The 16,632-nt window shown below is 47.0% G+C and overlaps 1 protein-coding gene across 3 annotated transcripts in view; it reads left to right on the forward strand.

The window, feature by feature from the left end:
• Ptprm (protein tyrosine phosphatase receptor type M) overlaps nucleotides 1-16,632 on the forward strand; it is a 698,790-nt gene that overhangs the window by 664,614 nt on the left and 17,544 nt on the right. For 2 of the 3 annotated variants that reach the window (XM_057758862.1, XM_057758863.1), the window contains 8 exons: nucleotides 805-921; nucleotides 5,816-5,970; nucleotides 6,209-6,344; nucleotides 8,593-8,742; nucleotides 9,652-9,825; nucleotides 10,673-10,804; nucleotides 13,754-13,879; nucleotides 16,210-16,373. In XM_057758862.1, coding sequence (XP_057614845.1) covers nucleotides 805-921; nucleotides 5,816-5,970; nucleotides 6,209-6,344; nucleotides 8,593-8,742; nucleotides 9,652-9,825; nucleotides 10,673-10,804; nucleotides 13,754-13,879; nucleotides 16,210-16,373 — 1,154 coding nt within the window. Of the gene's footprint in view, nucleotides 1-804; nucleotides 922-1,576; nucleotides 1,628-5,815; nucleotides 5,971-6,208; nucleotides 6,345-8,592; nucleotides 8,743-9,651; nucleotides 9,826-10,672; nucleotides 10,805-13,753; nucleotides 13,880-16,209; nucleotides 16,374-16,632 lie in introns of all 3 variants that reach the window. The other variant, XM_057758864.1, reaches the window with a different exon arrangement.

Below are 16,632 nucleotides of genomic sequence, written 5' to 3' on the forward strand. Positions count from 1 at the left end.
TGCCTGGCCAATCAGCATTTTATTAAAATACATGATTGACAGAATACAGACAATTCTCCCACACCAAGATCCTAAAGGAAGTAGGCAGTAGAGAGGGCACTGGATGGAATACATGTCATAAGAAAGAAAGAAGAATGGGTACTAATGCGGGGGGGGGGAGAATAGAGAGCCAGCCCCCAGATGGGCAAGGAATATGGAGGTGGGATACAGATGAACAAAGTATAAAGGCATGTGTGAAGTTATCACAATGAAACCCCCTACTTGGTGTCCTAGTCTGAACTAGCTTTAGAAAGAGAGACAGTCCTTTGTGACTGTAAACCACAGTGACAAGAACTGTCAGTCTTGGGAGAATGCATTACAAAGCTACTTTCCTCTCCAGGTAAAGTCGTTTTATCTTTAGTATTGAATCCGATTTTCCTTCAGTCCTCCCCAGAAAACCCTTAGTCCCTTTATGTAACTGAACTTTCAAAGAGAGTAAAATATGCAAACTTCCCCTTTTTTTCCAGGCTGTTTCCTGAGAAGATGGGAAGTGAATGCTTTACTATAACAGGATAATAACTACGTTTTGTTAACTCTAGACCATGTCCCTAAATTTCAGTCTTCCCGTGACTTCTATTTCCTTTCTTTGGGAACCCAGGAGTGAGGGGAGTAGGTGATGCTAAAAAACAGTCACAAACAAACTTGCTTTGGGGTATGCAGCCAGCTCATGCATACAGATTTATCCTGTAAATCATAGTGTGACCCCTTTCATTACAGGAACTAAATAAAAACCTAAACCCATCATTTCCTTCGGGTTTCTTTTAGGTAAAATGCTGCAGATACTGGCCAGACGACACTGAGATCTACAAAGACATTAAAGTGACTCTAATAGATACAGAGCTGCTGGCAGAATATGTGATAAGAACATTTGCTGTGGAAAAGGTAAGTGGGCAAGCCGGAGCGAGCTGAGCCCCGGACGCCGGTAGGCTCCGGTAGTTTCTCAGGACCGCACCTTGCCCTCTGATTCTCTAAGGGCTCGGCTCCATCCGTAGCGTCAACCATTCCCATTTCACAGCAGTCTGTACTTTGCAACTAAACACAAAGATAACGTCGACCACGCTATTTTCACTTCAACCCGGCTGAGCCTTGTCTGCCCTTTTCTCTTTCTTGATTCATAAATCAAAGTCTTGTGAATTGAGATAAATGCCCTTCCAGATTGGTGAGTCTATCGTGTGTTGAATGTCCACTTGGGTTTCCCAGGACTGCCTTAGCCTAAGTGCCGAGGTAGAGGTCCTAACTGCTCCTCGAATACCTCACCTCCTTCAGGCTTTCTCAGGCCCAAAGTTGAAAAGAGACTCAAGGGTTCTCTGAGCAGCAGGGAGCTCCCTGGAAGGCCACATGGGCTCCATCGTTCACGGCAGTCTTGCATGAACCAGTCCCTTCCTCCGTCTTCACTTCCCGACTCAGGCCAGGGCAAATGCTGCGCATCGGTTCTACCCCACTTCATCCCACACGCATGGATAGGGCTGCTTCTCTGGGAAGCGCTGTAGGCCATAACAGGGAATCTCCTTATTCCCCCCTCTTTCTGCTGACATAGGGAGGGGCCGGAGGTGAAGCCAACGGCAGTCCGTCCAGAGAAGTGCCACAGGTACGCTGTGGGGAAGGTGGAGGTGATGTAGCTGACAGACATTCTGCTCCCTAGAGGCCCACAGGCTCTCCTGTGCAGAGCCTGTTCTCCAGGACTCAGCCGTGCACAGCGGCTGCTCTGGGCTTGTCAAACAGTCGTGAATTTGTTCTGCTCTCGCTCATAACTTGGTAGGAGACCGCTTAGAGGGCTGGGTCAGGCCAGACTGGTGGCCACTTGGCTCCTGGCCCTCCTCCTGATCCTGTGTTGTCGCTGAATCTAAATGCATGTTTTAGAATAACCAGGGCATCTCTGGGAAATAAGGAAACCGCACGATCTGCTTATTGTCTAATTCACTCTGATGACTGGAACTGTCGCCCCTAGTTTGCAAATTCAAATGTCTGACAGTCTCACGAAGCTGAGAAGGCTTCAGTTTATTTTTATCTGTTTCTCCTACTACCTAGCTTCTCTTTCCAATACCCGTACTTTAAAAAAAAAATAAGCAACTGGGAGGCTCGGAGACTTCAAAGAATGTGAAGTTCTGGCTGACTCAATTCTTCGAGTTCTAAAGCTCACACTTTGATGTCAATATTTTTCCTTCTCTAGCAAGGCTGTGCAAGAAAAGCACTTGCAGGATTTTTGTAAGGCTCTTGGCAAGAGCACTCATGAATAACTGCATCAAAACAGCAATAAAAGACCCTCGGCATTTTTTTTCTTAAGCCACTGCTTAAACGCGAAGTTCTTTGAGCAATAGTCAGCAGCGGCCCTCTAACAAGCTGAAAAATGCATCCTGGTTGCTAAAGGGAGGGTTGGTTTGTTTCTTTGCTCTGTTTTTAACCTTTTGTTGTCTCCGCTAACTTCCCAGCTGCACGAAGTTCCTCAGACAGGCTGTTATTTCAGTCCTGAGGCAACAGTGCAGGGAGGGGAAGGGGGAGGAGCTTGCAAAAGCATTGGAAGAATCAAAACATAGTGTTAATGATTTTCAGACTGGGCTCTTGGAGCTGTTAAGAAAACCCTATGGTTTAACTCCTGCAGAATACTTCTTGGACTTTGGAACTTTCTCATCCAAAGCAAAAGAAAGGAAAGCAGTTAGACTTGGGCTTTAGGTTCCTGCAGATTTGTTTTGAGAGCAAGAGACCTAAAGGTGAAAAATAGATTTGGGCTCTACTACAAAGCAACCAAACAGCAGTAGCCCGGAGTAGATGAACTCAAAAGGCTGGCGCGGTGGTGGGATTAGTTTAAGGCCAAGGGCACAGAGGCCAGAGAACCTGGAGTTCTGATGCCAAATGACAAGAAAAATGTGACCCAGTTCTGAGATGGAGGAGAGGGAGGAAGAGGGAGGGAGGTTAGGAGGGAGAGGGGAAGGAGTGTGTGTATGAACGTGAGAATAATTTCCCCTTCCTCTGTCATGTTGTTCTGACCAAGCCTTCGGTAAAGGGATGGTGGCTGCTCATTCTGGATAACGGCCGATTTTCTGTATCCATTCCATTGGTTCAACTGTCAAACTCAGTTGGAAACACCCTTGCAAACATATCAAGAAATACTGTTTTTTCGAGGTGTCTGTATAACCCTTAATCCTGTCAAACAGGCACCTAAATGAACCAGCGCATTTGACAAACTCCTGTTTATGATTCAAGACCCAGATCAATTGTTCCTTCCTCTGTGAACACATTTAAATCTGACGGTCCCCTTTTCTTTTCACATCTCTAATCATTCTAGATAGCACACGATATCCATCATGTAGGAAGGGCAACTCTGAGGCCCCCATGGACCCAGACCTTGTCTGCTTCGGCAGAATAGAAGCTAGAAGTGACAACCATATCCTCTCTGCCTACGAGATACCCTGAGACCCTGAGAAAGCAGGAGGAATGAGATACCTCATCTTAAAGACGGACACACACTTCATGATTCAGCCCGTCACTCCACAGACATAAACCTACTTTGGGATAGGCACAGCGGTCTGAATGGAAACCTTAAATGATTTACACTCTTTTATACGCCATTAATGCATTTCCAATGAAAACTAAAGAAATAATGTAATTGACCTCCAGCTGGGAAATACTTAGGCTATGACTGCTGATTGCACCTGCATGTTTCCCCAGGAGATTCGGTTGTTCGTGTACGAGAAGGGACGCTGTATCAGAAGCAATTTCCTTTGCCAATCCTGACAGCCATTAGCAGATTAGGAAGTGGGACTTGGTTGTGGGAACAGATTTTCTGGACCCTTGAAACTAGCATGTGCCTTTCTGTGAACACGAGTCATGAAGCCCTGAGTTGGGAGCCCATCTCATAAAGGATGTCACACTGGGAGTACCATTGAGCGTAGGAAGATCCCATCCCCCATCCCTTGGAGGACATAAGCATTTAGTGCCAAAGCTGTCCTGGTTAGGATCACCACTGGCCAAATCTTTGTACATAATTCCAGGGCAGCGAGCTCTCTAAAGGTTGGAAGGGGGACGGTGGTTTGACTGTCTCCTAATTGGGGTCATTGGAGCTGGCCAATGCTATTGTTTTTTGGTGGTGAGGAAATTTGGCTTTTAACTATCTAGTGCCATTATTCTGGGATCCTGAAACCAGTTTAGGTCATTTGCACTGTGAGTTGCTGTGTGCTTGCTTCTTTGCTGTTCAGACTCCAGTAAACAATAGGATTTTCACAGACAATAGAGCTTTTGGCATTGGGTGTATCATTATATGAAAGATACAGTAACATATTGATAGCAAATACCAAATGAGTCTTATTTTAAATATTTTATATACCAAATGAGTCTTATTTTAAATATTTTATATACCAAATGAGTCTTATTTTAAATTATGGACTCATGTCTCCCACCCTTTCCCAGCCTACATAACTAAACATTTGTGAATTATTAGTAGAGAATCTGGTAAGGCCTGTTCATCTGTAAGATGTAATAAAAGCAAAGTCCACATGTAGGGAAATAGTAAAGCCAGTGGGTTCAAGATTTACTTTTAGTCTTGGTATTAATGGTAATTTCTGTTCTCCAAGCAGACTTTGGGACTAGGAGATGGCTCTTTGGGTATGGGGTCTTGCTGTGCAAGCAAGATAGCCCGAGTTCAAATCCCCCATCATCCATAGCAAATTGTGGGTTTGTAGCCTCATCATTGAGACAACAGAGTCAGGCAGACCCTTGAGCTCACTGGCCATCTAACGAAACTGGACCATTGAGGCTCAGGGTCAGTGAGAAACCCTATGTCTAAAAAGAAAGGTGGAGAGTGAACAACAGAGGAAATACCCAATGTTCTTGTCTGGCCTCCGTGTATGTGTGCCTATGCATGGTTATTTACAACGGTCCTTAGCTCCACTTCCAGGAGAGCCTGTGCCCTGTGACCTCTGTGAGCACCAGGCATGCATGCAGTGCACTCAGATACAAAGCACTCCTACACATAAAAAAAAAAAAAATGAAAATAAAAAGAGCAAATGAAAGCCAAAATAAGCATGGCATCTCTTCCCTTCCTGCGCCCCTTTAGTCAGTTCAGGTTCAGGCAGTGCCCTGTCTTCTACCCTCTGACCAGGCAGAGGAATCCAGTCAAAGCACTTCTTGACCCTCGTGTTTTCTGACACGCCTGCTTCCACAGAGGAAATGCCCCTTGAGACAGGACAAGGCACCAGCATAGTTCTGGAACTCTGGCACCTTGACACTTGAAGGATTCATAGTCACAGAGTTGCTGGTGTTTGAATGAGCCACACATTTGCTTCTAATAAAAAAGAGAAACCTATCTGTGCCACAGATGAAAACAGACATGCTGCTCTGTCTGTTTGAAAAGGGATTCTTATGTATCCTGTCAGCAAACATTTTCTAAACCCTGGCGGTGTGTGTGAGTGTTCGTGTGTGTGCTCTGTGTGAGTACTTGGAGCCAGGACAGGGGTCTTGACATCCCAGTAGCTGCTAGTGAAAAGCTTTTTAACGCAGTCTGCTTTGTAAGAAAGGACATTTGGGGAACCAAAAAGACCCATTCATCTCCAGGAGTGGCGTGTGTAAATTAGCGTGACCCCAAACATCACCTCCCCTTCCACACCTAAAAACAGCTCAATGTCATAAGCCTTCCAAATTGGGTGTAACAAATGGCCTTCTCCCCCAGGGTTCTGTTGTTTCTGCCTTAGACTTGCCTGGGGGTGATTTGTGCCCTCCTTCACTTGCTTATCATCACTTTCTCTGTGTTCTCCTCCCGTTGTGCCTGGCCTGTGGACTACAGAGAGGCATTCATGAAATCCGAGAGATCAGACAGTTTCACTTCACGGGTTGGCCGGATCACGGGGTCCCCTACCACGCCACTGGTCTGCTTGGATTTGTCCGGCAGGTCAAATCCAAGAGTCCACCTAATGCAGGCCCGTTGGTGGTACACTGCAGGTAAGGAGAGCTCCCAGCGCCTGCTCGTGGACGAGCCATGAAACAGTTATGGGTGCGGGGGTTTCGCAGAGAGGATGAGGAAAATGTCCTACTTCTAGCTGATCAAGTTGATAGGTGCGCGACGTTTTAAATGTGCCTAATGCCTAAGCCGCAGACCTTCTAGTGGCTAACGATTTTAGGAAGTAGGAGCGTCATGATGGTCCTTTTCCTCTGCTGAAAGCCGCTTCTTCCCGTGCAGCGCTGGTGCAGGGAGGACGGGCTGCTTCATAGTCATCGACATCATGTTGGACATGGCAGAAAGGGAAGGAGTGGTGGACATCTACAACTGTGTCAGAGAGCTGCGGTCCAGGAGAGTCAACATGGTGCAGACGGAGGTACTGCAGCTGCACTTAGCCCATGGCTTAGTCCCCACTGTCCTGTATACCCACCTCCTTGGGCAAAAGAAGCCTGCCAGCTGTTTCTGCCATACCCTAGCAGAAAAGTGCTGTACCTGCCAACTCCTGATTCCCTCATGCTGCCCACACTCCCTGCCTCTTCCTCCCTCCTCTGCCTCCTCCCTCCCCCTGCCTCCTCCCTTCCTCCCCCTGCCTCCTTCCCTTTCTCCCCCTGCCTCCTCCTCCCTCCCCTGCCTCCTCCCTTCATCCTCCTGCTTCCTCTTTCCCTTCCTTGCCTCCTCCCTCCCTCCCCTGCCTCCTCCCTTTCTCCCCCTGCCTCCTCCCTTCCTCCCCCTGCCTCCTCCCTTCCTCCCCCTGCCTCCTCCCTTTCTCCCCCTGCCTCCTCCCTTTCTCCCCCTGCCTCCTCCCTTTCTCCCCCTGCCTCCTCCCTTCTTCCCCTTGCCTCCTCCCTCCCCTGCCTCCTCCCTTCCTTCATCCTTCTTTTGTCCATTCTTTCAAACACAAACATAAAAGGACTTTTCAAGTTGCAGATTCTGGTGCCAGGAGTTTTCCAGGTACTGGGATCTGTAGCCATCAACCTAAATTCGCACAGCCATCCCTGCCAAGGGACTCAGAAGAGCCTCTACATTAAGCATCCAAGGTCCCAACACTGTTCCTGTTCAGTCTGTCCTGTAAACTAGCTGAGCAGCAGAGCAGGGCAGCTCCTGAGAATAGCAAGGCATCTGCCAGGAAGTTTCAGGGATTTATTCTCCTTCAGACATTAGAAGACGACCAGCCTGCTAGCCCTAAATAGCTCTTCTCTGTCACCTGGCATCAGGGGACTTTGCCAAACTTGTAGGAGTACTCTGTACCAATTAGAAACTCTTAACGTTGAAATACAAGATCTATTAAGAATTAACATTTCTAAAACTTACACCCTGGACCAAGGACCCAGGACCTAGGGCCCATGGAGGATTGATCAGAATGAAAAACAAATGGGTGTTCTTTATATTTAGGTTATACAGGAACATTTATAAACCCCCTGGCAATTTTTAATAAGTGTGGGAATTCTAGAAGGCAAGGATGCTGTTTTCTGTTTCTCTTTTTTTTTTAAATATTTATTTATTTATTATACAATATTCTGTCTGTGTGTATGCTTGCAGGCCAGAAGAGGGCACCAGACCCCATTACAGATGGTTGTGAACCACCATGTGGTTGCTGGGAATTGAACTCAGGACCTTTGGAAGAGCAGGCAATGCTCTTAACGTCTGAGCCATCTCTCCAGCCCCTGTTTCTCTTTTCTTTAGACTAGGGGCATTTTAAAATCTAATGGTAATCAACGCTTTATATTGAACATGCTTTAGCAATTGATCCAGAGTTAAAACACACATCTTCTTACTTTACCTTTCTTTTCTAAAATGTTATTTATAGAAATTAATGATAGAAGAAAGCCTTTGACATTTCATACAACTGAAGATCAATAATAAAGAGGGTGACAAGTAATTCTAGGGAAAGTCTCTGCCAAGTCACAATTAGAGGAATAATTGTTCCATTTGTGTATTGATATGGGGGACCAAATCCAGGGGCTTGCACATGGGAGGCAAGTGCTCCGTCACAGAGCTGCACCCCATGTTTTAGAGAACTCATCTTTTAACTGTAGACTATACCCATGTAAAAGAGCCGTGTTCTGGACTTATTAGAATTATCAGCATCATTAATTAATGGTTCAGAATACGTCATTCCTAATAGTCATAACTGTCTTCAGAGCGAAGTCAAGTTTCCCTGGACCGTTTTTCATATCGTGAACTTGACTAGGAAATTCTCCCATCATCAGCCGAATTATGCTCAGTCCTCATCTGAGATACTGAGTTCCGAATCTGAGGTATCAGAATTAGAGAGGTGTTTCAGCCACTGTCCCACGTGCTGTGATCAGTCTGTGTAATGTTCTTCATGAAGCTAGTCTGCTTCCTCCTATTCTTGATCAAGTGGTATGCCACCTGTCGGAATCCATCTATGGGAATGGTCTTTCAGGATGCTCCATGTACCTGGTGTATTTATTCGGGTTAGGACATGAGACAACCTCGCCTCCTATCCCCAGGGCCTTTATGATGCTTGTTCCTCTGCCATGGCTGCATTGCCCTGACATCTTGAGGAAATAGGGCTGACAACACACTACCCCCTTCCTTCTCTGGCTCTCTGGGTTCACCCTGAGTTCTTCATCACTGACTTCGTTCATCTACTTCTTCAGGAGCAGTACGTGTTTATCCATGATGCGATCCTGGAAGCCTGTCTCTGTGGAGACACCTCCATCCCTGCTTCCCAAATCAGGTCTCTGTATTACGACATGAACAAATTGGACCCACAGACAAACTCAAGCCAAATTAAAGAGGAATTCCGGGTAAGTGGGGATCCAAGTGGGAGGGGCTGGGAGGCTGTCCTCTTTAGGGAGACTCTCTTCTCCACTCCAGGACTAGTGGCGCTGGGGGCTGGGACTTTCCTGCGGTGCTGTCTGATAGCATGTTTAACTGTGCTCCTGGGCTCTGCTCTCTAAATTTCTGTAGCAGCACCAGGCTGAACACCCTCAGGGCTAGAATTACTTGGCTTCAAGTCATTAGTCTAGCAGAGCCATTTGCATTTCAAGTAGCCACCAACTGGTTTATAGTGTAACTAAGCATGGGTGCAATCCATCTATGGGAATGGTCTTTCAGGATGCTCCATGTACCTGGTGTCTTTATTCGGGTAAAAGTCAATGATCTTTCAGGATGCTCCATGTACCTAGGTCTTTATTCAGGTAAAAGTCAAATCCAGGTTTTATCTACCTGTACCTAACTTGAGGCCAACTCTCTCCCAATTTCTTGCCTCCCAGATTTTCAGTTGCCCTGCTCTAGTTAGAGTTGATGATGCTGTATGCTATGGATGTACAAGGTCCCTCGCCTCTGCCTCCTATGGCTGATGGGCATTGTATGGAGACAAAACCCAAGGAGGAAAGAGAGATGGAGCTGGTAGAATTCAAGGTGTGGGGGGTGTAGGCTGCTGAGAGTGAGACCAAGCCGTCCTTTACCTCATTCGTCTTTTTAAAGAAATTAGTTTACCCATACAGCCTTCCTAGAACATTTTATCAACCCACACTTCCTCAGGAGTTTCTCAATTGTGTCTCATTTTCTCAATTGGCACATTATAACTGCACATGTTTATGGGGTACAATGCAGTGATTTCATCCGTGTATTCATACCGTCAAGCATGAAATCGGCCACCTGGGGTGAGCTGACTGGAGCCGCATGTCCCGCCCCTCCCATTCATCCTACAGACTCTCAACATGGTGACTCCCACCCTGCGAGTAGAGGACTGCAGCATCGCGCTCCTACCCCGGAACCACGAGAAAAACCGCTGCATGGACATCCTGCCTCCGGACCGCTGCCTGCCCTTTCTCATCACCATCGATGGGGAGAGCAGCAACTACATTAACGCAGCCCTGATGGATGTAAGCACTTCCAGAAGGAAAGACAGAATGTGTGTCCTTGAGGCGGAGCCCCAAGAAGTTTATGTGCCTTTTGGCTTTTTAAGAGGCCAGCTATTCTTTCCAACAACTACAGGAATAGATCTCACATTCCACGTGTGGGTTGGTGTTAGGCAGAGGTTCCTGCTCAAGCACTCAGAACTGAAGCCCACCTAAGCTACGCTGTCAGGGTTTTAGCCTGCTGGCCAGAGAGCAAGAGGCAGCTCTTCTGTCCTTTGGCAGGGAAAGGGAAGAAAGCACAACTCATTGCCTTCTGCCGGTCTGTTTGCTTCTTGCTGTTCAGCTGACAAGAGAGCAAATGGGCATTTTCAGTGCTGGTGTGGAAGCTTAATTCTGTTGGGGTGACACCGTAAAGGGGGCTTGAGCTTGTTTCAAACTCCTGGCGCCGACAAAGGCCCTGCGTATCTTTTATGGCAGGGATAAGTAACACTGTCACCCAGATTTATGACAAGCAAACAGGCTTTGGAAAAACCAGAACTACTTTCATTGAACTTAGTTTTTAAAGTAAACTGAAACTTTCTCCACTAAAAATTTTAATATGAAGAACCAATATGGCCCATCAGAAATATTACATAAAAATGTTAAGAAATAACAATGAAGTTCCCATGGCATTAAAGTGGGGGTATTTCACCATAGTTTCACGGGACATTTATTTTTATTTCATTTTGGTATGGACAATGGTGAGAGAATTCAACAATCATTAATATGTTTAGTGGCTTGTGCCATACCTCTCCATGTGCACAAAATAACTCTGCTACCTTCCCTCATGCTGAGCTGGGTGGATCTGGATCTTTCTTGTTTCTGTTTGCAGAGCTATAAACAGCCGTCGGCATTTATAGTCACCCAGCATCCTTTGCCAAACACTGTCAAAGACTTCTGGCGACTGGTCTTGGATTATCACTGCACGTCGGTCGTCATGCTCAACGATGTGGATCCTGCTCAGGTGAGTCCGGGGCTTCCTGGTAGAGCCCAGGTCACGGGGTCAAGTCCGTGTGTGCTTTGTTGGGATGAGATGGACAAGCCCCACAGCCAGTGTTCAGAGGGCTGCTGAAAACACAAGAGTAACAAATGAGAATCAGAGGCTACAAAAGAAAGCAAGTGAAAACCAAGACAAGCAGACTAAAGGCACAGATGTGGAGAGTGGGAAAAGGCAGGAATAAATAAATAAATAAATTAATAAATTAATAAATAAATAAATAAATAAAATTCCCATTGGCTAGCTTCAAGGGCACATACAGTTCAAGCCGAACTGGGACCACACATCTCAGGGCCAGCCAACCAGTGGAGACAGGCCTTTGTCTCCTGCTTGGGCATCTGCGTTTCTGGATCTGCTCATCTGGAGCCTACAAGACAGGACATTAGGATGGCAAGACAGTGAAGACAGGCAAGCGGGCTTAAAGAATAGCTTCACACTTTGTCGATGCTTTGTAAAGATAGCAAGAGAAACAAACAGGGTATGAGCTCAGAACACTCGGCAGAGCCTCTCACAAGAGACAACAGGGCAAGCAGGGTAGCAGAGTGTTGTTGTGGGGAGCTGTCAGGAGAGTCTTAGCTCCGAGAAAGGCCCTTTGGGAGCCGAATCCACTCTCTTCACATAAGTCACCACATGACAGAGGGCATGAGGGACACTTGGAGCTTGGTGTATATTACAAATAAACTTGTTTGGGAATTAATTAATTTCCTATCCAGTTGAGAATTTTTATTTTTAAATAGAGCAGCAGTGCTGGTTAGGGGCTCCTGGACTGTTTGAGCATCTAAACAAAAGATGTTTCTTTCCTGAAATCCATTCTGTTGCCATGCTTCGGTACGCAGCTAGGGGTTTCCAGGTGGCAACCCTGCAGTATACGTACGGTTCGGGCTCTCGCTCAGAAGCTAGCTGGCGGAGGAACAATGACAGTCCTTGTTCTTATCCACTCCTTTTGGCTTAGCTTCAGTGTTCTAGACTTCTTCCTCCTCCCTGCCCTCAGAACAGATTGTCACTGTTTATGAAAGCACACCCAATTCAATAGAACCCAGAAATGTCCTTCTAACTCCAGGCAGCAGCAGTTAGATTTCACAAATTTAAGAGCCAGGCACAGGTACAGGATGTGTTCCTTGGGTAGAGTCAGTTTGCCGTGTCCCTAACGTGAAGGTACATTGGGTCACCTTCACCATGGGTCAGCAATGCTGGTGGTGTCTATGAACACAGCATCTGAATGCTGAAACCGCATTCTCAACTCAAACTGTCTGGACTCCAACCAAGCCTTGGCTGACTGGCAGTTAGAGAGACAAAAAGACTCCCATTCTATTCAGCAGACAGAGCTGATGTATGTGGGGGAGGGGCTGGGGAGGCTCCTGGGACTCTGTCTTTTAGCAAATGCTAAACTGAGCATTGGAACTCAGAGGTTTTGCTAGTGTACAAGACTGTCACGAGACTGCTTTAAGTATTTATCGGATAAGCTCATGGATGTGTTCTGCACCATTTAAGCCATTTTCTACATGGTTTCCTTGGGCAGAATGTAGGACACAGTGTGCCAGGAGCCAGATGCCAGCCTGAGCCATTCATATTTCTGCGGTGTAAATGACAAGCATTTGATCAGGCGCTTGAACGTCGAAAATAAGCAGAGAGCAAAGCCAGCCCTGTCCGCAGAGAAATGGGCAGAGCTGTTCAAATGTGGTTTTTATGGCTTTTCCTGCCATCTCGGCTTTCTGACATCATGCCTTTCAATCTTAACAGTGGGCACCCTTGGGTATCAAAGGGAAACAGACATCTGAACACTATTGTTTGACAAGGTGGTTTAATAACTTGTCACCAGGGAATGCTGATGAGGAAGAAAAAAATCCCATGGAAACATTTTTTTTTAATTATTGTTTTGTTTTAAGATTTATTTATTATGTATACAACATTCTGCCTCGATGTATGATCGCACGCCAGAGGAGGGCGCCAGATCTCAGTACAGATGGTTGTGAGCCACCATGTGGTTGCTGGGAATTGAACTCAGGATCTCTGGAAGAGCAGCCAGTGCTCTTAACCTCTGAGCCCCGGAAACATTATTTAAAAATTAATTAGTTTCTAAATCCAACAGACGTAGCTAATATAAAGAGTAGTATTGGTTATCCTGTTTTCTCTCTCGATCTTTATCATGGATAGAGAGGGAGAAAAGAGAGAATATTGTCTCAGTTGACTCACCATTAACAGAATTTACTTTGCAATCTTGATTGTATAAATCAACCCTTGCAACACAAGACCGTGGTATATTGGACCATTTCAAAAGTAAAAGTCATCAAAAAAGCAAGTCCAGCCCGTGGAGCCTGCTTTCTGTGGAATATCAGTTTGTTTAAAAAACTATGACAATCCAGGCCTGTAGGGTTGCCAGTTCGGAATCTTATCCCCTGGCTAACACATAATTTTTGAGAAAACCGCCAGAGGATGAGAAGCGTAGCTGAGGACACAGCCACCATGAGAGTCCTGGTGTCTGAGCCTTTTAGGAAGAAAAGGAACTGAAGTTTAAAGGATTATTGTAGTAGGGAGCTGCCGGCCTCTTCCCATAGCCCGGCTCCCACATGGTTAGCTTTATACCCGAAATAACAACACACAAATTGTATTCATTTAAACACTGCTTGGCCCATTTCTATTCATGTGTGTAGCACCCCAAGGAAAGATTCTACCCTATGTCCATCCTGGGTTGGAGCTTCATCGTGTCTGCTCTGGAGCACACCGGCATGGCCATGGCGTCTGCCCCAGAGAGGAGAGGAAATGGCGTCTGAGCTCACTTCCTCTTCCTCCCCGCATTCTGTTCTGTCTACTCCACCCACCTAAGGGATGGCCTATCAAATGGGCCAAGGCAGTTTGTTTATGTCGATGCTGACTTAATCTAGTCACCACACCTGTCTCTCTGGTTTTTGGGTTCAGTTGTGTCCACAGTACTGGCCAGAAAATGGAGCGCACAGACATGGCCCCATTCAGGTGGAATTTGTGTCTGCAGACTTGGAGGAGGACATCATCAGTAGGATCTTCAGGATTTACAACGCCTCCAGAGTAAGAGCCGGGGCGGGCCCACGGTGCTTGAACTGGGGTTTTGCTATTGTCTTACAGAACGTTGGCATGTCTACTCTCTCCCAGGCTCTGTCCTAAGGGATTGGAAGGTCTCAGTCAACAAAACAAATCCCTCACCTGATGGGACCCGTACGCTAACGGGAAGGTTGTTAAAGAGAGAGTCACTAACATGTTCATGCACAATAAGAAAGACTTTGTTCAATGTTCAGTGTTATAGACATGAACCACTGTGGCAGATGCTACCTGAATCCAGCCAGAAAAGCGTGGAGAGTCTAGCTTAGGACAGGCAGGGGTCAGCAGATGGAAAACCAGGACAAGGGGATTCTTGCTGAGGATGGGCCAGAGAGAGCTGGCATCATTAGGATACGGGGGGAGGGGAGGAGGGGGAGTCTGAAGAACTTGATCAGGTATGAAGCGGTCGCTTACTGGAGGGGAGGATCTTGCTAAAATGACATAGTGGGGGCGACAAAAAGTGAGCTTTATAAAGCAGAGTCCTAACTGAAACCAAGACAGCAGATAAAAGGCATAGCAGATAGAGTCACGGGGTGCTAGACAGTGATACATGCTAAAGGAACAAAAGTGTGAGGTCATGTTCCGGGGCTGTCACAGTCCCCGTTTTCAATGACCTCCCATGTGAGTCGACTCTGAGGAAGGAAGGGAGGAGGCGTGATCTCTCTAGGAAGACAGCTCTCAAGCAGAAATGGCCATACAAGGGCTCTATGGTGGAGCTGGAGAGCAGTAAGCTAAGGCAGGAGGCACTGAGGAAGAGAGCTCAGGACGAGCAGGGCCTTGCCCACCACCGCTAGCAGACTCTCGCGGGAAGCAAATGAGGAGCCGTTGAGCCACGACAGGGTTTTCAGAAGAACTGCGTCACCAGATTGACAGATGGACAGAAGGACCAGGTGACGAATGGCAGGGGTAGGACAGGAGTGGTGGCAGTTGGAGGTAGTAAGCGGTAGAGAGATGGCTAGATCCGGAGGCCGGAGCAGCAGGGTCCCAGAGAGTCAAGGTGACTCTCAAGATGTGGATCCTAAGAAGGAAGTGGTGTGATTGTCATTAACTGGAATTGGTTTTGCCTGTGGGAAAAACAGATCGTCTGGGGCAAGGAGCTGAGCTGAGGTACAATTTGGGACACAGTGGTTTGGGATGACTATGTAAGCCCCGAGCTTGGCTTTTTTTTTTTTTTTTTGGTTTTTCGAGACAGGGTTTCTCTGTGGTTTTGGAGCCTGTCCTGGAACTAGCTCTTGTAGACCAGGCTGGTCTCGAACTCACAGAGATCCGCCTGCCTCCCAAGTGCTGGGATTAAAGGCGTGCGCCACCACCGCCCGGCCCCCGAGCTTGGCTTTTGAGTGCATGAGGGTGACATTCAGGAGAGAGGTCTAAACAGTGACTGACTTGTGATACCCGAAGTCATGACAGTGACTGAAATCAACCAGTGAGATCAGGGGAGAAAAAGGACCCCAAAATGGAGTCCAGAGGCATCTGTGTCAGCCACAGGTCTGGGAAGAGGGGAGACTGAGGCAGAGAAGGAGAAACAGCTGGCAAGGAAAGCGTGCTCAGAGATCCACCTATGTCGGATGCCACCAAGTGCCAAGCGGCTCCTCCAAAAAACTGAGGCCAGCAACACATAATTTGAATTCCGCAATCCTGTTTAATTATACATGGTGATTAATTAACTATTGGCAGCGAAGCAAAAGCCTGAGCATTAAGCAAAGCCATATTATAGAAAAACCAGGTAGTGGTGGCGCACGCCTTTAATCCCAGCACTCGGGAGGCAGAGGCAGGCGGATCTCTGTGAGTTTGAGACCAGCCTGGTCTACAGAGCTAGTTCCAGGACAGGCTCCAAAACCACAGAGAAACCCTGTCTCGAAAAACCAAAAAAAAAAAAAAAACAAAAAAAAACCAGGGTACAAACTGCATCACATTGGACTCACAAATGTTTCTAGGTTACAGGCTGTCCTGTACCCTTACTTTACTTGGAGCTAAAGTGAAGCCATTTGTCCACACAAAACACCACGTGGTCAGTCCTTTGTTATTTTTCTCTCGGCTTTTACAAAATGTAAGCGTTCTGCTCCACTCTTGTTTATCTCTGGCCTGTCACTTAAAACTCCTGGCTCTTTATAACCACAAGAGATTAAGCTCCTAACTCTCCAGGCCTGCAGAATCACCCCTTGTTATATGCTGGCTTGAGGCTCCTGGATAATACTTTACTCCGATGGGAAGATCAAGTGGGAGGAACCAGGGCACCGGAATCCAGTAAGGTAAAGGGTGATGTTCCCTCCACTCCCTGACCGGTGCCTCTCCCTCTGCAGCCCCAGGACGGGCATCGGATGGTTCAGCAGTTCCAGTTCCTAGGCTGGCCGATGTACAGGGACACGCCCGTGTCCAAGCGCTCCTTCCTGAAGCTCATCCGCCAAGTGGACAAATGGCAGGAGGAGTACAACGGTGGGGAAGGCCGCACAGTCGTACATTGCTTGTAAGTATCCCATAGAGCTCTTGGGAGGGGGCAGACCCCGCCCAGCGACTCAGTTCACCTTCCTCCTCCCATAATGCTCTGGGACAGAGGGGTGACCAGCACTCTTACTGAACAATCAGTAGGCTATCTAGAAACAACAACATATTGCGTACTTGGGTGTCATGGCTTTATGTTTCTCTAACAAGATAGAGGAGACCAGGAGGTTTATAAACCCCAGAGTTTGATTTAGTTCTCCATTTTGGAAACTGGTAAATCCAAG

The sequence above is a fragment of the Chionomys nivalis genome, chromosome 26, assembly GCF_950005125.1.
Source record: "Chionomys nivalis chromosome 26, mChiNiv1.1, whole genome shotgun sequence".
NCBI lineage: Eukaryota > Metazoa > Chordata > Mammalia > Rodentia > Cricetidae > Chionomys > Chionomys nivalis.